General features: G+C 36.9%; 1 protein-coding gene across 1 annotated transcript in view; it reads right to left on the bottom strand.

Annotated features, from left to right (window-relative positions):
* Positions 1-25,979, bottom strand: part of ugcg (UDP-glucose ceramide glucosyltransferase) — a 58,613-nt gene that overhangs the window by 5,351 nt on the left and 27,283 nt on the right. The window contains exons 3-8 of the mRNA XM_056466651.1: positions 10,920-11,022; positions 5,680-5,781; positions 5,355-5,467; positions 2,070-2,248; positions 569-655; positions 55-241 (exon numbers count right to left, since the gene is read on the bottom strand). Of these exons, the coding sequence (XP_056322626.1) occupies positions 55-241; positions 569-655; positions 2,070-2,248; positions 5,355-5,467; positions 5,680-5,781; positions 10,920-11,022 (771 nt within the window). The remainder of the gene's footprint in view (positions 1-54; positions 242-568; positions 656-2,069; positions 2,249-5,354; positions 5,468-5,679; positions 5,782-10,919; positions 11,023-25,979) is intronic.

Here is a 25,979-nt window from a genome sequence, read left to right as displayed (position 1 = left end):
CATAATGGAGCTACATTTTCTCCGTATTGATTTTCACACAATCTAGCGTCTCACCTGTACTCCTCTGAGCTGGATATAATCCGAAATGAACCAGGCGAGGCAGTGGCACAGGAAAAACACCATGATGTCCCAGCGGAACACATGATGAGCGGCCCAGCCGATGATAAGACTCGCCACAAAGCACTCCGAGATGGGCTCGATGATGGTGGCAGGCAGCATGTTGATTCTCAGCTTGGCCCATCTATTAACAGCGCACAACAGAAGATGTTTCTGAGAAGCTCAGCGGTATTTTTCCCACCACAAAATGGGAAATGGATCCATCCTTACATAACAACATAATGACTTTCAGCAGGATGACATATTCTGATAAATGGACAAAATGGACCAAGATATGAATCTTACTATGCTGCAATTTAAAAAACAAAAATCCATCTGTGATGCGATCAGAAAATTGCAAACAACAATAAATAACCCAGTCTCATCACTATGCTGGTGGTGGCCCTATCAGGAAAACAGATTAGTTTCACTTGCAAACACACAAAAAAAGCTGATTGAACAACTGCTGTACCTGATCATGCGAGACTGGAATTGTGCGATGGAGTATGAGCCTGAATTCTGCATGGCTACCTGTGTTGCCATGGAAAATTTCCATCCTCTGAAAGAGAAACACCACATTAATGAGCTAGGAAATAAAGGACATTTTAGCTGAGACTATTGATATACAGATGAAGTCAGAATTATCAGCCCCCCTGTATATTTGTTCCCCAATTTCTGTTTAACGCAAAGAAGATGAACACATTTCTAAGCATAATAGATTAAATCCCTCATTTCTAATAACCGATTTATTTTATCTTTGCCATGATGACAGTAAATAATATTTTATTTGATATTTTTAAAGACACTTCTATACAGCTTAAAGGGACATTTAAAGGCTTAATTACTGTAGGTTATATAGACAGGTTAGGCTAATTAGGGAAGTCATAACGATGGTTTGTTCTATAGACAACTGAATTATTGCTTAAGGGGCTAATAATACTGACCTTAAAATGGTTTAAAAAAATTTAAAACTGCTTTTATTCTAGCTGAAATAAAACAAATTTCTCTATTTTGACTTTCTTCAGAAGAAATAATATTATAGGAAATACTGTGAAATTTCCTTGCTCTGTTAAACATCATTTGGGAAATATTTAAATATAAAGAAATACATTTTTATAATATATAAAATCATAAAATTATATGTTATTCCATAACATCTGGCCTCAACTGTATACGTTTTAAAAAAAGATTACATTAAGAATATCGTTCTGAACCCACATTAAATCATTTGGTTGTCATTCACACGCCCTTGTGTTGTTCCACATCCATATGACCTTCAGATGTTCCTTTCCACACAATAAAAGCAGCATTGGCAGACCAGATTGTCAAGCTACATAAAGCCCTATTAATCTACAACTGATTTGAATTCATTTATTATTCTGCATTTCCACCTAAGGCAGTACATCATGTAAAGAAGGAAAACATTTAAAAATTGGAGAACCCAAATATAGAGTGAAGATATAGATTAGAGAACAAACCACAATTTCCTTATTTTTGAGGTCACTGCTTTAAAAGAGTAAAAGAGCTGTTAAAAAGGCTTATTTCATGAGTTCCGTCTACTCTGAGGCATGATATTGATATTTGATTTTGTCTTTGAAATCCAGAACACAAATTTCAGTTTATTAGTCACAGAGCTCACTTATATTCTGCTCGCTTTTAAAAGTATTTCAGATTTTTATTAATTACTTTGGTTTTTGTTGGATCTACACAGCCTTGGCTCCCATTTACTTTAACTTTAGGGAAAAGTGTGGCATGAACATTCTGCTAAACATCTCCTTTTGTGTTTCACAAACTAAATACAGTCATAGAATTTTGGAACAACATCATAGTGAGTTTTAAAAAAATCTACTTATTTCTTTAAAGAAAATGTAATTCTTCATTCATTACCACGCTCTATTCTAAGACAGAGGAATATGAAAAACAATGATCTGACTGAATCAGTATTGTACGGATGAGTAATGAGTCTGGCAAACCTGTCTGCGATGGCCTTGGCCATGAAGTAATCTTCAGCGATGTACTGAGCAAAAGCAATCAGGCCGCCGGCTTGGTCCAGGATGTCCTTTCTCATGAGACACGACATCCCTGTGACGCACTTGATTCCCGTTACATTGGCGGAGATGTAGGAACGAGGATGTGACGTTCCAAAATAAACCTGCAGGATCCCACATGGGACACAACCGTTTATTTTTCACATAATTAATCTCTAAAGATCTGATTCACTCAGAATAGCACTACAGATATAAACACATTCGACCGTTCATTATTTGTAGAGCTGAATTGCTAGATAAAAAAAAAAGTCTGAATTGTAAAACCGAAAATTATTTATATATAAAAAGTCAAGATGGTGGGACTAAAGTCACAGTTGCCTTTTTAAGTTTATATCTTATGACAGGAAACAAATAGAAATCTGTATATTTACATGTTAAACTGTACCAATAATGAATGGTCGAATGTGTTTATATCTGTAGTGCTATTCTGAGTGCATCAGATCTGTAGATGCAGTTTCTAGCTAGAGATTTTGAGGGGTAAAAAGGACGAAAACACAAAGAATTGCAAGAAATATAAACTTGAAAATGCATGAAATAAAGTTGCAATTTTGAGTGGAAAAAGTCAGAACTGTGTGCAATATACATGAAGTGCAGGAAATAGCACTCAGAATTGTGAAATATACTAAACTGTTGTGGAAAAAAAACAAATGAAGTCAGAAATTTGAAAAAAAAATAAAGGAACCTTTAAAAAAATAAAGTCAGAAGATGCAACAAAGTTCTAAAAAGCCTATAAACTCATAGTTGAATCATAGAAATCTCTCTAAACTACTAAGATGTAAACTCATGATTTTTCCTCTAATTTTCTAAAATAATTTCTCAGAAAAAAAGTCAGCATCGCAAGAACACTCTTAATTATCAGTAAAACTAAATCTATTGGCATGACATGCAACTTCAAACTACGATGTTAATCTCTTCCAGTTGTGACAGTTGCTGTTCTATGAAATATCCGCTCAAATTTCAGCAACAATTGCGAGAAAAACAGCAATAAAGTCAGAAAGGCGAAAAAAAAACCAAACAAAAAAAACACTTAAAATGCAAGAAAGTCAGAAATTGTAACAAAATTTTAAAAAGCCCATCAAGTCAGTTGGAAGAAATCTCTCTAAACAACTATTGACCTGTTTCCACTGAGTGGTACGGTACAGTAGCGTTTGGTTCGATACGCTTTTATGGTCGTTTCCACTGTCAAAAGGTACCTAAAAGTGAACCGAACAGTACCATTTTTTGGATACCCTTTGCAAAGGGTACCTAGCACAATTAAAGGGTACCAAAAGGCGGAGCAAGATGTGCAACTGAACGCTATTGGTTTACAGAGATATGTCATTCGCTCGTGCAACAAGCCAGTAGAATGAAAACAAAGGAACCGTCATTTTAAATATACAGCCGAGACGTTACACCGTAATACTATATACATATTATAACAAGCTATGGTCGACCCGAGCTTAAACAAACCTTGTTGTCGTCGAGATGAACAGCCATAAAGGAAAAAGAAGAGCAGAACCTACCCTGTGCCCTGTAAATTTTTACAAGGCCATCTAAAGCGTGAGCGGTTTCGCTTTCTTGCGTGCGCTCGCCGCGCGTTTATATTTGAAATAACGAATTCTTGAGCTGATGATAATGCGTGCGTGATTATTAAAGTGCTTCTGACATCCGATCCTGTCAGAAACAAACGCAAGAGTGAAGCACGTGAAAAAGCAGCAACCTAAAACATGAACAAACTGCCATGTTTAACTATTACCATCACCTTTTGGACTATCATGACTTCAGAATGACTGAAATACTTTCTAACAGAGCTTACATGTGCTGGTGAAGAATAAAGATACAGATGAGAGGTTACTGTGGGCTATATGTTGTGTGTTGTTTTTGAACCCAAAAAAGGACTAAATGTATGTTGTGTGTAGTTTTTCTGTAATTGGTCATTTTTCTGTAATTGGTAACATCAGACACTGTAAGGGGCTGTATGTGTTCATGTACAGTATGTTGCATTTATTTATTTATTTATTTTATGTAATCGCAGATGTTACAATAAGCTATTTTTCCCTATCATTGACTTGCAGTTTTAATCAAATCCTGTTCATAGAAAGGTTAGTAATGAATATTTAAACACAAGTATTCATGTGTATAAAGCATCTGTTTTGTAAGAAGAGCTTCTCATATGATATGTGAACGACCAGTACAGCTTTACTGTAGACATTTCCTTGAGCGAGCATGACGTCCACTGAAACTTTGTTGAACACCATGGCAATGGTACCCTTTTGGCAGTGGAAACGCAAGCCTGATAAAGGTGACCCGTACTGTACCGTATTGTACCACTCAGTTGAAATGGACCATAAGATGTAAACTCAAGATTTTTTCTCAAATTTCTCAGAAAAATTAATTATCATCAAAAAAAAATCATTGGCATAAAAATGTAATTTCTAATGAACTAACTAAGCCCTTTTCTTATTTATTTATTTATTGATTTATTTGTTTTAATGCCGTATATCAGCAGTATTGGCTATATTCATGGCAAAAAAATAAATATACAATATATAATAAACAATCATATGAGTATATCAAATAGCAACAACACTGAAAAGAGTTATATACAATCTTTTAGTTTTAATATTCTAAAAACACCTTTTCAAACATTTGCTGAATAAAAACGTCCTCTAATATCATTTAAAAATATGCATTCTATTAAATTATGTTTTATCATCAAAAGATTATAAATAGGTTTGTAAGTCTTGAGTGTCTAAGCCTTTTTCTGTAATATCTACTTGATTTCTTATCTATCACAATACAAAATAATGTAAATTGAGAGACAATTAGTTACAGAATATATATATATATATATATATATATATATATATATATATATATATATATATATATATATATATATATATATATATATATATACACACACACACACACACACACACACACACACATACATACATACTTTTCTTAAACTTAAAGTTTACAGTAAATTGCCAAAAGAGCTTTTTGTAAAGGAAAAGTGGATCTCCTCCATATGGTGTCCCATTTCAGCTTTGGAGTCTCTAGTAGCAACAGAGTCTCAGCGTAGCAGTTTTATTGCAGTGTGATAGGACAGAACCCAGATACAATAAAAAAGTGACCCATGTTCATGATTGGTCTACTAAAATCTGAAAGAAAGTTGTTTGGCATTCTTCTGACAAAGCATGAAGGTCAAGAGTGAAGGTTTCTGACCTGCTCCAATGTGGCGGCAAATCCTTGTCTGTCTGCCACGTAAGGAAGACCGTGAACCAGTCCCACCTTCTCCGTCATCTGATTAGCCATATCAGTAAGAGTGTCTGGCTTAACTGTTGGGTAATAGTTCAGGATCAGCACTGACAGCTCATAACAAGTTCTGCTTATTTTAATGCATTTTAACTGTATTTTGTACAATATTCATCCTTAAGGTTAACTTTACGAAGAACAATAAAGTCTATTTATTAAACAGACATTTTATCATTATATTATTATGTAAAAAATCTTGAAGTATAAATATATAATAAATAATCACCAAACTTACCTCGAATGCCACTGTCACAGATCCAGACGAGCTCGTACCTTGCCCCTTCATAAGCTGGCATGAGGTTATTTATTTTCGGGTTGATGCCAACTTTCTTACCACCTACAATGACATTAAGAGAAACCGTGTTAATACTAACTATCTCCATTAAAGCTATAAATGATTGAATAAAAGATTTGCTGTCAACATCAAAAGACATGATTCTGATTGGCTGGTTCAGCTTTTTCATATCACAATTCTGGTCATTCAAATTATAAATATGAAATTGGGAGTTTATTTAACACAGTATTATAAAACAAGACTGAAAAATTAAGTCAGAATTGTGAGAGATTATGAACTGCAAAATGTAAGATAGTCAGAACTGTATAAAAACAAAAACTCTGAATAATGAGAAATAGAATCAGATTTGTGAAGGGTAAAATGAAGCTATGACAAAATTGAGAAACACTAAAAATCACAATTGTGAGAAATATCAGAATTGCAAATAGACTATAAACTCGTAATTACAAGAAATTCTTGCTATACGAAGTCATAATATCTACAGTGCATCCGGAAAGCATTCATAGCTCTTCACTTTTCCCACATTTTATGTTACAGCCTTATTCCAAAAATGGATTAAATTCATTTATTTCCTTAAAATTCTACACACAATACCCCATAATGACCATGTGAAAAAACATTTTTTTGAAATTGTTGCAAATTTATTAAAAATAAAAAACCTGAAAAATCACATGTACAGAAGTATTTACAGCCTTTGACATGAACATTCTGTGTTCACTGATCATCCTTGAGATGTTTCAGCAGCTTAATTGGAGTTCAGCTGTGGAAAATTCAGTTCATTGGACATTATTTGAAAAGGCATACACCTGTCTACATAAAGTCCCAGAGTTGACAGTTCATGTCAAAGCACAAACCAAGCATGAAGACAAAGGAATTGTCTGTAGACCTCTGAGACAGGATTGTCTCGAGGCACAAGGCTGGGGAAGGTTACAGAAACATTTCTGCTGTTCTGAAAGTTCTTATGAGCACAGTGGCAACCATCATCCGTAAGTGGAAGTTGTTTGGAACCACCAGGACTGTTCTATGCTGAGTGATCAGGGGAGAAGGGCCTTAGTCAGGGAGGTGATCAATAACCCGATGGTCACTCTGTCTGAACTCCAGCGTTCTTCTGTGGAGAGAGGAGAAACTTACAGAAGGACAACCATCTGTGCAGCAATCCACCAATCAGGCCTGTATGGTAGAGTGGCCATACGGAAGCCACTCCCCCCGCCTGGAATTTGCCAAAAGGCATCTGAAGGACTCTCAGACCATAAGAAACTAAATTCTCTGGTCTGATGAGACTGAAATTGAACTCAGAGTGAATACCAAGCATTACGTTTGGAGAAAACCAGGCACCGCTCATCACCAGGCTAATACCATCCCTACAGTGAAGCATGGTGGCGGCAGCATCATGCTGTGGGGATGTTTTTCAGCAGCAGAAACTAGAAGACTAGTCAGGATAGAGGGAAAGAGAAATGCAGCAATGTACAGAGACATCCTGAATGAAAACCTGCTTCAGAGTGCTCTTGACCTCAGACTGGGGCGACGGTTCATCTTCCAGCAGGACAATGATCCATAGCACACCACAAAAATATCAATGGAGTTGCTTCACAACAACTCTGTGAATGTTGTTAAATGTCGCCCAGCCAGAGCCCAGACTTAAATCCTATTGAACATCTCTAGTGAGATCTGAAAATGGCTGTACACCGTCACTTCCCATCCAACCTGATAGAGCTTGAGAAGTACTGCCAAGAGGAATGGGCAAAAATCCCCAAAGACAGTTGTGCCAAGCTTGTGGCATCATATTCAAAACGACTTGAGGCTGTGCATCAAGTGCATCAACAAAGTATTGAGCAAAGGCTGTAGTACTTATGCACATGTGATTTTTCAGGTTTTTTTAGTTTCAATAAATTTGCAACAATTTCAAAATATCTTTTTTCACATTGTCATTATGGGGTATTGTGTGTAGAATGTTGAGGTAATAAATGAATTTAATCCATTTTGGAATAAGGCTGTAACATAAAAATGTGGAAAAAGTGAAGCACTATGAATACTTTCCGGATGCACTGTACACCAAGTCAGAGATAGATTATGCAAGATAGATTATGAACTTGCAACATGCAAGTGGATTAAAGTCAGAACAGTGAGAAATATAGTCACGATTGCAAGAAATAAACAATCATACGTAGTCTTAAGATCTACAATGAAATATAATTCAAGAGTTCACACTTTATTATTATTTCACACGATATTGCTTGATAATAATAGCAGGTTTAGCATGCTGTCTCCAGGAGAGAACCCTGAGCTCGGAGATAATTGAGCCAATGGTTCCCGCCTGGTCAATGGGCATGTAAGGGGGTACAACATCAGGTAGTTCTTGAGAACTCCCCCTGGTAAAGGAGGAAAAGGGTAAGATGGGGTGGATGGGGGAATTCTTCAAAAAACAAAGATAAGGGAGTAAGGCGAGACGGGCTATTTATTATTGGTTTGGAATAATCCGATTGGATTACTAATGATTGCACATGAGCGACCAGCCGTGGCCAATCACATCACTTGCTCCTCTCAAAATTATTTTGCAAAACTTCACATAATATCAACTCAGAAACTAAATTTATTGCAATATACTTGTATACAATATACATTAAATGATAGTAATTTTAAGACCATTTTATGCCACTCATTATACTATAATGACAGTCAGTACGAGAACATAATTGCATTATAATCCAAGAACTGGCTTTTAAAGAGCAGAATATTTAGATACTGGAATCAGAATGTGAAAACACATATCTAAACAAATAAATAATAAATGTTAACAAATAAGTGCAAAGCAAAGCCAAATTAGAGTCTCTCACAACAATTACAACAGTGCCTCAACAGGCCATATCTGCAACCAGATCTATTTGTAATTGTTAGAGGGATTCTAAGAAAGAAACACCAACATGTTTACCTTGTGGGACAGGATCTTTCTGTGTGTTTAATGACTGCATATCTTTGGCTCGGTGACGGTGCTACACCGGGGCCATGGGAGTCAGAATTTTGAACAGCCCTGGTTTAGGTTATCAGTTCTCAGCTTTGTTGTCGTGCTATTCAATTGTTCAAATTAACGAATAGTGAACATGAGACTCCCAACAGTGAGTTACCCTGGTGTCAACCATGCAGTTTAGTCATGTTCTGCAGACAAACACTAAACAATTTGGAGATTTAACTGGCATAAATGTGTTAGTAATTCTGGTTTATAGTGCATGTTACTTAGGGGCTGTTAACAACATTTTCAGACAAAACAAGTAAAAAAACATTTATATGCATTTTATCTGTTTACAGGACAACCGAGGGTTTGTTTTTACTGAAAAACGAATAGAAATGAAAAGGTTCATGTAAAATCAAATGACAATTGCATCATATGCATGCATTGTATGCATTTAGGCAGGTGTATAAAGGCAAGCGCTAACAAACATGCAACAATGTCAGAGTATGTGGTAGTGTTGTTGTTGCTCAAGAGTTTGCAGACGCTTCATCAGCAAAATTTATATTTACTTCACATTATAATCAAAAGTGGAGACACATCATAAAGACACATTCTACAAACACACAGCGCCATGTCATAACTTCCAAACAGGTATTGTGCACTCACAAGGTGACAGGCCAAATACTGGCCTGGCATACGGAATAGAGCATTTTTGGCCATTTTTGCGGATCATTTGGAAAACGTTGTCATATAAAGGTGAAACGTTTTTAAAACACAAGGCACATCTGCCTTTGGCTACATCGTTGGTGTGTAAACATAGCCGTAATGAACTATTATCATTTTAATACTGTAACCTACTGTACGCAGCCTGGTCTGAGCTGTGATTGAACCAGCGATTTTTTGTATGGCAGTCGGTTGCTCTAACAAGGCCTCTAAACACCATGGCCTCTAGCGTCTGTCGCTAGAGCACCTTTTGAGATCAGAGGAGTGCGGTTTACTTGCTTAGCACTTCACTAGCTGGCCTTCTGTACACTCACCCCCCTAAACTTCACTTTCATCCCAGATGAGCCCCCACGTGTAACCCACCGGTCCAACTGCACCCAACCAGGTCTGGACTGTGATGGAACCGACGATTCTTTGTATTGGAGTTGGTTGCTCTAACAAGGAGGCTAAAGACCATGGCCTCAGGCGTCTGTCGCTAGAGCATCTTTAGAGGTCAGGGAGTGAGGTTAACCTGCATAGCACTTCACTAGCTGGCCTTCATTACACTCACCCCCCTAAACTTCACTTCCCTCCCGGACGTGCCCCCATGTGTAACCCACCAGTCCTACTGCAGCCAACCCAGTCTGAGCTGGGATTGAATCGGCGATTCTTTGTATGAAAGTCAGTTGCTCTAACAAGCAGGCTAAAGATCATGCCCTTTAGCTTCTGTCGCTAGAGCACCTTTAGAGGTCAGAGGAGTGAGGTTAACCTGCATAGCATTTTGCTAGCTGGTGTAGTAGTCAATTTTAATCAATAATCAATATATGGCACAATAGCAAAATAATCCATTTTTTTTTTTCATTTTACATACATCATGTGACATATCACGTCAGATCAACTTACAATTCTGACATTACATTTTCTTCCACAGAAATGCAAGATTATATCACACAGTGTATCCGAATCGTGAGGTAAAAAGTCTGCATTATGAGAGAAAACGTTTCTGCATGTTTTTTGTAATGCTACCACAAGAGCTTCAAAACGCCTCTTCATAAATAATAAACCAAGACTTTTTCGCTTTCCGTCCCCTGATTGGCTGTTGTGCTAAACAACTCGGAAAGGTTTAAAACAACACACCCTCACAGACGTCGCATGTTTTCTAACATGGCTTCAGGTTGACACAAAGCATCTCTGGCACATCCCTGACTGCGTGTGCTGTAACAGATCTGGCTGAAGGCAGTAGGCTGGATAACAGGACCCGAGAGAGACACCCGCCCCAGTCACCAGCTGTTCCTAATGAGCAAGAATCAATATCCATTCCAAGAGCTACATTTGCATATACACAGCTGAGTTGTGGGTCGCCACGTTCCTCCTCCGAGACTCTGGCTTTTCCCAGCACACGACTAAACAAAGCGTCAAGGAAAGACGAGCCCACAGGGGACAAGAAATGTTTCTCGGGACGAAGCTGGCTGATTTTTCTCCATTACTGGTTTCATTGAACATGACAAGAGATTATCGTCAAAGAACTTACCTATAAATAACCTGGCGTCAACATTGGGATATTTGCCCAGCAGCTTTTTACATACATCGATGGCTGGATCGTCGTGGTCTTGGACGCAGAGCAGGATTTCATACTGTGGAGAAAATGAAAAAAAGACTGTTTTGAGCAACTCTGTCCATTTGAGTTATTAGGGAACAATAATACACTTTGAGACTGAGGTAAAGGAAAAAACAGGACATAATCTAAGGTTTTATTTAATTCAGCACAATTTCTAGACTGGTTCATAGTTGTGTAGAAGAAATACACTACCTGACAAAAGTCTTGTCGTATTTAAGTCTTTAAAAACAGCATAACTTGACTTCTGGTTGATCATTTGGTATTAGAAGTGGCTTATATGAATGACAAAGGCCTCTAGATTACGCTTATTTTACCAAATAAGACCCCAGACATGCTCAATAATGTTCATGACTGATGACTGGGCTGGCCAACACTGGAGCACCTTGACCTTCTTTGCTTTCAGGAACTTTGATGTGGAGGCTGAAGTATGAGAAGGAGCGCTATCCTGCTGAAGAATTTGCCCTCTCCTGTGGTTTGTAATGTAATGGGCAGCACAAATATCTTGATTCCCCAAGCTGTTGCACGCCCCCATACTGAATGTAACCCCAAACCATAATTTTCCTTCACCAAACTTGACTGATTTCCATGAGAATCCTGGGTCCATGCCAGTTTCAGTAGGTCTTCTGCAGTATTTGTGATGATTGAGATGCAGTTCAACAGATGATTCATTGGGGAAAAATCTACCTTCTGCCACTTTTCCAAATAAATAACTAGAAGTCAATTTATTATTAGTTGCTCTTACAACTGGAATCAACAACAAGACTTTTGTCAGGTGTACTGAAAGCAAAGTAGCCGAATATTGACTGCTGATACAAGTTTATACAGTTTAAAACTTTACATAAACAATTGAAGAGGCTTTTAAGCCCACCAATACTTCAGTTACGGTCCAATATTATTACAACCTAAAATAACCATGTCCTATTTTTACCCTACCCATCAGGATCAGTACACCACACAATTCTTCAGAAATCATTCTAAAATGTAATTTTATGGCAAAAAAAAAAACTGCAGCATTTATTTGAATTGAAAATCTACTCTGACACCAACATACATTGTCAATTTTGTTCTACTTTATATGTAAGCATGTTATCAGGGCTGCACAATATAGTTTCAGCATTGATATTACAATGAGTGCATCCACAATAGTCCCATCGCAGGATATGCAATGTTGAGTTGGGGTTATAATTTATTACAATCAGAGAAGAGCTTAATTATAAGAGAGTAAAAGTTTATCATCTGCTTGCGTTAAACTTCACTCACTATTTTCATTTCACCCTTCACTTGTTTCAAACCTTTTTCTTTTTGATGTTGAACAAAAAAAGAAGGTTTATAAACCTTCTGAAACAAGTGAAGGGTGAGTAAATTAACATTTTTGGATGAATCCATACCTTTAAGGCCTTTTAACATTTCAGCTTAAAACGTCCAGCCACCAGAAATTATAACGCTTGTACCTTTAATAAAAATTATATTACATATAATAAAGACTAAGCAGTGTTAATTATTCAATATCTGTACCTGAATACATGTTAGACTCTATGATTAGAAAACTGTAATTCACGTTTATCTTTGCTATTTTGTATTTATCTATGCTCGTAAGCTATTTGTTATATATTACTCGAGATTCACTCCCCTACAAAATCACCCTAATCAATCTAAAATGAAGAATTCTTTCCAAATAAAGCTGTATTCACATCACAGAAATACAAAATATCGCAATGTCAGATTTTTCCAATATTGTGCAGCTCTAATTGTTATTGTGCAAAAAACGTTGTTTTGATTGAAAGCAATGTTCACGTGAAACCATTTACACAATCATTTAACAAACCCAGAATGACGCTACACTGAAAGTAGCACTAAATCAAAACTAGGCTGCAAACAGGATCAACCAAAAATAAACTGCAAAAAAGAAATGAAAAGTGTCCTCTATAAATCATCAGAGAATTCAAAAGAGCCACAAGCCCTTCTGAGAAATCACTCGATTTTCTATTGATCTCAATGCTCTGCACTTCACTATTGAGTTTACGGGTAAATGGCAGGCCACAAAACAAAGGCTGTATGGAACCACTGTTTGAGGCTTTTAGTCAGCCAGTCCCTCCAGCAAACCTCATAATACTGCACCGCGACCTGCGTTTCCATGACTGTGGCGTCGGACGCCAAGCTCCAAGACAAAGAGCCTTTTCTGTGTGTCCAGAGAAGCGGGCAAGCGACAGAAAACCCAGAGCGGGTCAAACTGAAAGACTGGGAGGATTTGATTCAGTCTGAGAGCAGCCCCTTTAATTTGGACGTCGAGCAGAGAATGATGAACTGTGCTGAGATCAGCCTTATGCATCTGTTCTGGCCGAGAGACTAAACATCAGGTTCTGACACAACAAAACAGATGACACTCTAGCGTCAGAGAGAAAGAGAGATGGAAAAGAAGGGGAAATCCAAGTGGGCTGTGTGTCATGCTTTTAGGTCACATTACTTTTGGGGGTGAATGAAGTGCTTGTGTTTAAAGGATGGTAGATGATCAAAGTTTCAATCCAAATAAATTTGCTAATGTGATTTAACATGCAAAGAAAGTGTTCAAATACAAGTGTCTTTAATGTTTTCATTGAAGTTTTGTGAAGATAATATGCGTTACATAATATTAATGCAAACAGCATAGTTTTACAAGCTTAATAAGTATTTTGGTGCTGTACTGTGATGCTTTAATAGATTTAGTTAATAGATTCTAGTTTTAAATATGCAAGATTTATTTTTTGTGTATAAACTCTTACACTGAATGACTTAAAGGGTTTCTGTGAATTAAGATAGAAGAATACAAATCTAATTCATTAAATATATATATATTTTTTTTTTATTTTAGTGAGTGATAGGACAAATTATTAAAACAACTTTAGGAAAAGTCACGAGAGAACAAGTTAATTTATAAAATATATATAATTAGGGCTGCACAATATTGAAAAAATCTGACACTGCGATATTTTGCTTTTCTGCTATATATATTGTGATATGCTTTGTTATACTTAGAAAGAATTTTCGGTCCCACTTTATTTTAAGGTTCAGTTCTCGCTCTAAGCAAGCCATTTTAACTTTTGCTTTAATAAACTCCTAATTTGCTCCTTATTAATAGTTAAGGTAGTTTAGGTATTGGGTAGGATTAGAGATTTAGAATAAGATCATACAGAACATGTGCTTTATAAGTACCCACTATCTCAATTACATGCATGCTATAACAGTGCATGCATTATGGGTTTGTATATGTAAATATAAAAATTACACTGTAAAGTCAACTCAACATTGCATATCTCTGCAATGTGATTATTGTTGATGCATGCATTGCTATATCGATACTGAAACGATTTTTTTTTGTGCAGCCCTATATATTATACATAACTATATAATATGCCACATAAGTCAAAGTCAGAAAAAAAGAAAATTATTTTTTTTATTAGCACACAAAATGCCAAAATATTTTTTATATGAACTGTAATGATTTGTTTATTTTTTTTATGATGCGATATAAAATCAAATTAAAAAGCACAATAATTAAAAAGGGTGCAATAATATTTTAATTTGAAAAAAATAAACCCTTTTTTTAATAGAATTTTTTTCTTTTTTAGAATAGAACATTAGGGATGATCCGATTAGGATTGTTGCACCCGATACCGAGCACCGATTCCTTGTCATGGTGATCGACCAAGTACCGATTCTGATGCTTCAAGCTTTATAAGGCAAAAAGCTCATTTTCCCTGCAAGTATGACACTTAAGTGGTGATCCCGCCTTATCTAAGAGAATAGATTAGAGATGCAGCATATAATCCCTTACAAACGTCTATTATAACCATTATTTTGGACATGTCATGGTCAGAAGGAGTTTTACAGAAAATAATAGATAAAACTGATTTTAAAAACTATTAAGAAATTATTAACAATGCAATTTAGAAACATTGCAAATGATGGAAGAAATTTCAACACGTCTCAATGAAGAAAAGGTCTGGAGCACATAATTGATGCATAAGAAGTTAACCTAACCAATGTAATACTTCAGAACATCACTGTGGCTCTCTCAATCTGTTTTCTTGTTCACTTACTCACGTCAACTCTTCCTTGCGATTGGTTCATGAGAATTGAACTTCAACTCTGAAAACTGGACTGACACATTTTCAATTTACTAGAACTTCTGTTAAGCTGCTTTGACACAATCCACATCGTAAAAGTGCTACAGAAATGAAGATGAATTGAACGAGATCGGCCGGATTGGTGAGTACCGATTGAGTCATGAAATGTGGTTATCGGCCGATACCGATCTCCGGCCGATCGATCAGAGCATCCCCAATAGAAATTCTATTCTTTTATAGAATAGAAAAAGAATACAAAGAGTAAATGTGTGAAAGTCTGTTATACGCAAGATTTTTTGCCTTCAATCTTACACTCTTAAGTGTCATTGACCCTCAGCATTTACATTAATATTTATAGGTCAGAGACAAGCATCAAAAGCTTTTCCTGTACATTAGCATGCATCACATTTAGTGGGTTTTTTTCATGATCAATAATTTCTGCTTGCCATTCACATTTCCTCTGATTTACAGAAGACACCGACTAAAATATCAGCAATAAAACAATAAAGCAAAACATTTAGGTAGACAAATAAATAAACTATTAAAATTACATTGCAGCCCAATAGTAGTCATAAATTGTCATTTGAAATCATTATACTGTCTGTCATTATCATTCAAACCACTAGCTTTTACTCTTATCAGCATCTTTGCTTGTTTTTAATCATTAAAAAGTATTAATACATTTAGGATGATCACTAACTCTGTAATATTTTTAAAATACAGGCTGGAATGAGCAAATTGATCATTTGTACATAATTCTGTCAAGCTCTTGCTGATTTCAGCATGATAAGCTTGGAATAGTGCAGTGTTTCTCAACCACGTTCCTGAAAGACAACCAGCTCTGCACATTTTTCAGGTCTCCTAGGCCAAGCACACCTAATTTCAGATCATCAGCTCATTAGCAGTGACAGACAAAGGAGACATCCAAAACATCCTCTAGGATCGTGGTTGAGAAACACTGACGTAGGGTGTTGTTGGGTTTTGGGCCTCAAGATTAAATCATTTCTTCTCATGTAGTGTGTCACAATGCACGACAACCAATGCCAACAAAGTCTAGCATGTTTAATAACATTTTAAATGCCACAAATATTCTTAAAGAGAGTCAAATTAACTGAAATTTGGCAAAGTGCAAATCCTTCTTGCAATAAAAAAAACTAACTGTTTCACTGTCAGTCAAACTCAAAGTGGTAATAGAGAAAAAGGAAGAGCGCGGTTCCCACATTCACTACAGTAATTACACTATGAAAGGCAGAGGTTAATGCTGGCCATTTTCCTGACCTCCACTGTCAGTCACTATCAATGTTTCTGGCATTAAGAAGCCCAGAGCTCATGTCGCTCCTGGCATTATCAATTTAGAGGTCCATGCGTCTATTCCAGGAAGCCTAATTGCCGGAAAAAAGAAAAGAAAAACCCTTTTATTATTTTTTTTGCTCTCAGAGGAAACTGCCAAACTGGGAGTGGATTGGTTTGGATGTAAATACCAGGCAGGCAACAATATACTGCAGTTTAGGTGTGTCCATTTCACAGAAAACACAGACCAAACAAACACTGAGCTGGGCAAACCACCATGACACACACAGTAATCCTGCCTGCTGCAATGCAAAATGAAACCACTGCATAAATCAGATGCTGGCAAACAACGATCGGCTTTAGCTGCCCATATAGTAAGAAAAACATGTCTTTAAAACATGAATCTGATCATCTGCGGATCTGAACGTTGGGGATGGAAGCAGATGCTGTTTATTTGCTTAAGAAAAAGAAACAGTAGATGGCATTTATCAGCACACTGACATGAGCACACAGGGTATGACCTGGCGAAGTTTTCAGGAAACGGTTTGATGAAAGATTAACCCAACAAATCATGATCATGGCACGAATTAGGAGATAAACATGACCCAAATGACTGTTCAAGTGTGCTGCATGTTTAGCACGGCTTAGCCAAAATTGAAAGAACAAGCAGTGACAAAAGCCAGCAGTGTTGTCATCTTGTGTTGACCAAGTCTGGGCCATAGAGCTGCGAACAAATAACACTCAGACTGTTTCTCAATTCCAAGAACGCAGAGAACGGACTTGTGTTCTTATTGAGATCGATCTTGCCAAGTAACCTCGGAAAAATGAACTCGCAAGAACACAGAACATGTCCTGTGAGAAATTAGATGCGTTCGTCCTGATGGTCACATGACCTTCACGCATTTTAATGGGAAATTATTTAAACTTTACAGCATTCATACAACGATTTACTGTTTTATTCCCCTTTTTAATAAATATAACATGCAGAAGCCTTACAAAGATACTTCGCACAATAGAAATAAAATTGATGTTCTAAGAATTTTGGCAAATAAAACTGATGGAAACGCCAAGATGCAAATACATTTTCGAAATCATTTTAAGTGTTATGTTAGGTTAAGTGTTATCATGGGATAATAAAACTGTGTGTGAATCGACAAACCAGCAGACTGAGCACACTGTAAAACATCTGAAATGTTGTTTTGGTCATTCTTACCCTCTTAAGGCCCAAGGTGGTTTTTACATGCATTTTTTATTTCTCTTTGCTATTTGGGCTTATTGGAACCTAATTAAAATAAAACCTAAGTATCATCTTTTGATATGATGTACTCTTGGAGAAAAATGATGTCCATATATGTGCACTCGTCGTCCGAATTTCCATAAAACACTTTTTCCTGAATGTTTTTTTTTTTTTTTTTAAGATTTATTTTTGGCCATTTTGCCTTTATTAGATAGGACAGTATTTAGGACAGGAAGCGAAGTTGGAGAGAGAGGGGGGTAGGGTAGGGAAATGTCCTCGAGCCGGGATTCGAACTCGCGACGCCCTGACGTGCTACTGCACCATATGTTGACGTGCTAACCACTAGGCTATAAATTTTGAATAAATTTTTTGCCCATTTTGGACAGTTAAAAATAGGGTTTGGGACATTTCATATGCTGCAAAACAGTTGCAGGATGACACTGTATGTCTGTAACAAAATATAAAACAAAGTATTAAGTGCTGTCTACGTATGTGGACACTCAAGCCCTAGGAGGTTAAACGCCGTAACCATGTCAGTATTAGAGTTATTATATTATTAACTACCTCCAGAATTGTCAAAAGTGTCTGTGCTCTGCATCTCCGCTTTCAAATGCCACCACGCATTTATTGCATTTGTCATTTATTAAATGAAGAAAAGATCGACGCAGCTTCTCTTACCTTAATAAATTCCTATTTTATTTCAGGAAGTGATCATTTTTTTCTCTTTGACTCGTTGGATGGAAACGCTGCTTTATTCACATGTCTTTTACACGATATTCCAGTATTGCGCTTAATTTTAATTCGCATTTTTGGATGGAAACATAGCTACAGTCTCATTTAGGGAAACTACTGAGACAAATAAGTTATATCTCTGAACTTCCAAACTCCTTTATTTAGTCATAATGACTTCTGAGACTTCTAGAGCGAGTACTGCGCTCAAGTCTGCATTCGATGCATCATCGATTTCAAGAACACATGCGGGTTCTTGAACACATCTTCTGTTCTTGCGGTCTCGAGTTTTGAAAATTAACTTTGGTGGTTGATGATGATGTGAGGACGCAGAAACGCTTAATGCATATTGAGAAACAGCCATAGATTTGAGCCATGTGCACACTAATACGTTTTTTGTTGTTGTTGTTGGCAACTCACCCTATTTTAGCCCTCCATCCACACAGAGATCCCACTTTTATTTAATAAAAACAATCGTGTTGAAACGGCTTTCTAAAGTGGATAAATTTGAATTTCGCGTCACAATGCACACTATAAAACTATGAGTTTTAGTCATGTGACCAATTTAGCTAAAATGGTGGAGGACAATGTACAGCAGCTGTTTTGGATGCTCTCAGTTTTGACAGCACTGTTAAAGATTAATGTCAGTTTTTGTACAAGTTCCAAATTGCTTTTCTTCAAAGGACACAGAATTCTAGTTCTATATTCTCACTTGCATATACAACCTTATACTCCTGTGTAACTTGCAGCAACCACCGTCCACCCCACTGTTGGTCCATTTTTAAATCACTGTGCTTTTCCTCAACATTTCAAACCACTGGAAAGATAATAAACGCCAGGCTGAAATGTCCCAACTTAACGCATCTTACGTCTTAAGGCTGATTTATACCACGGCGTCTGCCTTGTGCGTAGCCGTCCAGTTCTACTTTTGCGTGCTATTTGTGTTGATCTGCAATAACACTTCCGAAACGCTAGCTGGCAGTAGGTTTTTATGTTCCTCTGAGTTTTCTTTGTGGGTTTTTTCTTTTTATGAACGCCACAAGCAGCTAAAACTCGCTCATTCAGAGGTGGGAACCGGCAGATATGCAAAAACTTTAATCATAAGGTAAACACAAAACAAAAGTTTCTATCTGAAGCTCGTTCATGGGACTCCACACTAGTAAACACTCACTCCATCGGGCTCTCAGCACCGTCCACGTTTGTCACCGGTATCAAGTTGAACAATCACAGAGCTTGCGATACGAATCGTTGCGACGTGTAGTTAGATTTTTTGAGAGGTGCGCGTTAGCCACAAAGAGGGCTATGCGACGGTGCAAAGGCTGCGCCGGAGCATACGCGTGCGCTTGAAGCAGGAGTATAAATCTGATTTTTAACGCACGTGCACTACAGGGACGAAAGTCATTTCATTGTGGATGAGCAAATTTTGAAAATTATAGTGTGGACACAGAGTGTATTCAGTATTTATCTGGATTAGTGTAGATGTAGCCTATAATAAACCACAAACTAGTACCAGTGTTCTGGCCTTCTGTGTAAAGGAAATAATGGTCCAAACCAAGAGTTATCAATTGGGGGGGGGGGGGGGGGGAGGTGGGGTACCAATTTTGGCCTATACCAATAACTGGTGACTTTCTATAATTCAAACCTATAATTGATATGTAGGCCAAAAAATAATATGAATTAATATGAAATAATCTTGATATGAATTGTTCTAAGCCTGATTTCAAAACCAAAATGCAAGCAGAGTGGTAAGCAAAGAAAACTGCAAGGGAACTTAGAGATCTTTTCCCAAAATCATTTCTTTACAAACTGCAATTTACAAAAACGTGAAGTGCAAAGAGAAAACAGCATCGCAAACTCACGGTAGGCTAAAAAACAAATCAAATTGAGCATTGCATTTGACTGGACGGGTTTTGTAAAAGCAATGCTATGAAAAAACGTTTTGCAAATATATATAACTTTTTTTTTATTACAAATAGTTTAGGGTTTGTTTGTTTTTTGCACTGCTTGTTTTATTTGCAGTTCTTTTTTGTTTGCAAATTTCACTTTTATTTCTCAAAACTTAATTTTTTCTTTACAGTTCTTGATTTTTGTTAGCAAAATTGATTTTTATTTCTCAAATGAATTTTTGCTTTGCGATTTAAGGAAATTTGCATTTATTTACTTATTTTTTTGCTCAATACTTTATTTTTTGTTTGCAAAACCTTCTTTTATTTAGCAAGTATATATAGCCCTAGATTGACTCCATACCTTTTTACTGTAAAAATAATTGCAAACAGTGAGAAAAAAAATAACTTTTATCAATCTGATTTGAAGCATTTGACATAAACCAGCACAACAACCTAGATGCTTTAATTAGCATTTATATGAACATCACAATCAGATTCATCAATCAGGATCATTTCATTCAGACTGAAAAAAGATATCCATGTAAACAAAGCCACTGACATCGCAAATATGCCAACATGAGTTTTAGGATTGTACAAGTTGAAACGCCAGCATATGGGAGAGGTATGAAGCGTCAAACAAGATTACCCAGAATTGAGCTTTAGAATGACCCAAGGATGACTAGTTTGAAAATCCTGTAAGTTACTACCTGTCAACTGTTCCTGTTATGTCATTAAGAAGGCTCTACAGAAAGCGATTGTAAATTTGATAAAGTATCGGCTCTTAACAGCTGAACATCTGGCCCTCATGAAATCCAGATCCAGATCACATTCCACAGTGTCGTGTGCGTCATTTCATAAATTCCTGGAAGTCTGAGCTCACTGTCACATTTGCCAATACTCAATACATTTTTTTTTTGTTCTGCAGCAACACTGTCTGAAAAAAAAAACGTGTTACATTTTGCAGGATGTAAACCTGGCTAAATATGTGTTAAACTGAGATGAGACTAATAAGCTTGCAATGGCGTTTCATATGTTAACAAGCATAAGCAAACATAATCAGCCAAAATAAAACAAAACTAACTTTAATTTAAGTAGATTCTCTGTTGGCCTGAAAATCTGAAATGCCAAGAGAAATGAAGATCCCAAACCTTTTCATTTGCTAAAGCCTAATTTTTCTCACCAAACATTTGAAATTGCTATTCATTTTAGGACTGGTGAACATTCGAGGTGTGTTTTATCAATAGCGGTATCCCTGGAAATGAAAGCGTTTTGCGTTGAGGCGGACGGACCACCTGATGTGACTGTTAATTATATGGCTGTAAAGTAAAATATACAGTCAAAGTCAGAATTATTAGCCCTCCTGAATTATACATTAAAGGGGTGATCCACTACGATATCATATTTTAAACTTTAGTTGATGTGTAATGTAGCTGTGTGAACATAAACAACATCTCTGAATGTATTACTCTCCAAGTTCAATGCAAAAGGAGACATTGGCTCTTACAGAGTTAGGTTAGCAAAGACTACAGTGAACAAAGCTTGGGGACAAAAAAAATACATCAGTCTAAATGAGATCATAAAAGCTGTAATTTTTATCAAAGAAAGCTAAAATGCCATCCAAACACTGCTATTTCCACAGAGCTCTTTCGGTTTCTGTATTTGGGCTTCCAAAGATAGAAGTGCTTACAATTTAATTATGTTACAGAGATTGATAAGAAATATATAGCTCTAGCATTTGACAAAGGACAGCTTCCAGAACCTCTCCCAGTTCAGTGCTGGATTTGGCTAAAAACTCCTCAAAGAAGGAGCAGCTCCAACCATAATAGCAGAAGCTGTGGGTTGTGAACCACAACCTGTAAGTATTTTTATTTGTTAAAATTGATCTATTACATGCACAGTGGTAACAGTAACGGTATGTTGTAGCAAGGACATAAACAAGGATGTAAACAGAGGGAAATGCTGTTTAGCACAGTTCTTAATTTAGCTACAAATTCATATTTATCCATCAAACCACTGTAAACAGCCACAATCTTTGCCAGCGCTGCATTCTCTCTCTATATGGGCACTTTCCGTGCGTTCTACATCTCTGATAATGAACGTCTCATATTACTTACACAAGCTTATAATCTGAATATAAGTGAAAGACACTTCTCAGGTTTTATTTTAGAAAGCAGGCATGAGGTTCAGCTGTGTCATTTTGTGTCTGATTCATGCTCAAACTGATACCGCTAACAGCTACTCTGACTGACAGTATTTATACAATGGCAAAGCACGTGCTAGTAGAGGCGTGGTGCTTTTCCTGGTGACGTGGAGCCGATCCGTTGATCACAGCACATTATGTTAGCTGACCAATTAAAGCCTCTTGAGGGTGGGTATTTCGGAGGAACAAGGAAATATGACCGTTGTTTTCATGTTAGCTGAGTAGCTGTATATAATCAAAGTAAGATGAATGAAAAAATAACATGATTTTTTACAAATGAAGCATGAGCACACATTGCTTTGCATGTTTTAAACACAACCAAGCCTTAAAAATACACTCTGGACCATCCCTTTAAAATAAAATAAAAAAATTAAAAGGACAGTGTTCATAATCGGATAAATGATTATTTAATCAAAAGCCTTTTTTAATTATAGCTGAAATGTTTATTTGTTTTATATCTGGTAGATGATTAAGTTTTTAAATGCACAACCAATGCCATTATTCCTCTGCCTATGACCATGTTTAGGCAAGACATACTAATGGTTGCATTTGACGTTCAGTAAACGATAAGAATGAGTGAGGACGAGCTGTGCTAGAGATTTGAAAATAGCTGACATGCTCCAACCGATACAATCTGACTCACAAAACTCACTGCTTGTTTCTTGGCAAATTACCCAGAAATGCTAAAAATTTGAACCTGCATAATGACTGTCATGCTTACTGTAGATTCACAATCCTTGCAGGGATATCGAACACATGGGACGACTGCAAAAGTAGAGTCAAAGATAAATATAAACCGCAATTCTGTGGCGTTCCTGCAATGACTAGGGGAAAAGAAGATGCTTGGAAAGAAAAAGTCACTTTCGAAGTTGGCATATTTGTTAAAAGCAATTGATTATTTTACTCATTATTCATCATTCCCACTCAAATGTAAAAGTCTTGGAACGATTCATTTGTACAGTACATCAAGCTTTTCTTTTAAACAAAGCTAGAACCGAAGGAAGATTATACTTCCTCTTCTAATTGCATAAGACAAGAGCTTCATGCCATCTGCTTAAAAGAGGGAAGCTATTTATCGTCTCCAAAGAGAAATTAAATATGCATTTGCACTTGCTTTGATCTAATTAGGCCTGAATTAAAGAACTGGAGAAAACTTCCACCTAGCAAATGTGTTCAATAATGTTAATGTAACTGGCTTTTGTGGTTAAGAAGAGAAATCTTACTTTACAAGTAGATGGTTGATGCAAAATGGAGATAATTTGTGAGGCCAGCGTCTTACTAGCTGATTTAGCAGATTAGCAATAATTTTTCTATGTTACAACCAAAAAAAATAAATATACAATACTTAACCTATTATAAATATACATAAGCTATTAAGAGCAAAAAACATCAATAATTTAATGCTACTTATGAATTTGGGCATCACAACACCACGGGCTCTATTTTGACAATCCATGCGCAAAGTGCAAAGCGCAGGGCGCAAACACATTAAGGGCATGTCAGAATCCACTTTGGCTAATATAAGGACGGAAAAATCAGCTTTGCGCCATGGCGCATGGTCTAAAAGGTTTGAGCTTATCTTCTTAATGAGTTATAGGTGTGTTTTGAGAATAAACCAATCAGAGTCTCATCTCCCATTCCCTTTAAGAGTCAGTTGCGTCGCGCCATAGCGCGTTTGCTATTTAAATGACGGACTTTGTAAGTGTAAAACCTGAGCCCTTCACTAGAGAGAAAACAGTTAAATAGAGCATCTACAGCGCGAGAATGAGAGATGAACCTCCTCATTGCCTACTTCCGCTTTCACTCTCGTGGATAGGGAAACTTCTTGTACGCACAGACATCCATTAGCCTATAAATAATTAATTTAGTTTGTTAAGCGCAAAGATTTGTTTCAAAACTATTTCTAAATTAAGTTTTAATTTCCAGCAATTGAATAAATGAACAATAATAAAGAAGTGTGGTCAAGAAGTTATATCCTAATACACAGGCTATGCCCCATATGGTCTAAAACCTGACAGATGGGCAAATCTAAGCTTGCTTTTAATCAAACAAATATAAATATGCATATAATAAATAATACTGCTAATAATAATAACTTTATACAAAAGCAAATTGTCATGAATGAACTGAAAAAGCCGCCCGAGATGAAGGCATGAGTGGGCAAAGTATGGTTTTAATATTTATGTAGGCTAGAAAATAATGTTTTGTAACATTTTAATCATTTATATTTATATCCTACAGAATATAGATCCTTATTATATTCTATAATTATCCTTAATATTTTAAAGAGCCCATATTATACATGAAATAGGGTCATATTTAGGTTGTAAGGGTCTCCAACAACAGTCTAATATGCATGCAAGCTCAAACAACACTTTGATGGTCTTATAATCTGCATTTATTTTTACCTAATTATCCCAGCGACTCCCATATGAATCGTTCAGCGATTCATTTGTTCCCAAACCCCTCCTCAGCGCGAAGCTAATCTGCGCTGGTTGGACCGATGACAGCCTGCTGCGATTTTTCGACACGGACAAGGCTTCAGCACGAGGCAGAGTGAAATGCCCAGCTAATCAACAATATAAAAGTAGTCACAGTGCACACATGCTTTATAGTGGATTTTGGCTGCCAGTGGGTGAATGTAAATACAGACGATGGACTAGAAAATACTGACGACTAACAATTTTATTGAGCAAAAAGTTAAAGAACTGGCGAGGAGATCTCGCAGACTACTCGCTCTTTTCACACACACACGCACGCACGCACGCACACACACACACACACACGCACACACACAGGGCCGGCGCGTCCATAGAGGAGACCTAGAGCGGCAGAATAGAAAGAGGGCGGCGCTCAGTTATATCCGCGGTGCTCAGTTATATCACCAAACACACACACACACACACACACACACGACACGCATTACAATCCTCCCCGAGGACATGACACACACGCCTAGAGCGCCTGTTCAGCTTGCTGGGTGCAATTTATACACCTTAACTCGAAAACTGAGCTGAACTATTTTAAAACTTGACTGTTGCATGCGTGTAGCAACAGCTAACGATCCGTAAACAAAGCGGCACGCGTCACATTTTCTTTTTTTTTTAAAGATTTATTTTTGGCCATTTTGCCTTTATTAAATAGGACAGTATTTAGGACAGGAAGCGAAGTTGGAGAGAGAGAGAGAGAGAGAGAGAGGGGGGTAGGGTAGGGAAATGTCATCGAGCCGGGATTCGAACTCGCGACGCCCTGACGTGCTACTGCACCATATGTCGACGCGCTAACCACTAGGCTATTGCGCCGACACGCGTCACATTTTCAACGTGGCTTTACACACGATATGAGAATATAAAGAGTTAACCTGATACAGTACATGCAGTTACAAGTAACAAAACACAACTAAATACATAATGTGCAAGATAGAGTAAACGAGGCAACAGTTTTAAATCGCACGTACTTACACTGGTGAAATGGGGGAAGAAACTGATTCATGATGCACTGATCCATGTTCTGAAAGTCTTTGCTGAT

The sequence above is a fragment of the Danio aesculapii genome, chromosome 10, assembly GCF_903798145.1.
Source record: "Danio aesculapii chromosome 10, fDanAes4.1, whole genome shotgun sequence".
In the NCBI taxonomy this organism is placed as follows: Eukaryota; Metazoa; Chordata; class Actinopteri; order Cypriniformes; family Danionidae; genus Danio; species Danio aesculapii.
Note: the sequence above shows the minus strand (reverse complement) of the source record. Positions and strands in the feature narration are given on the sequence as shown.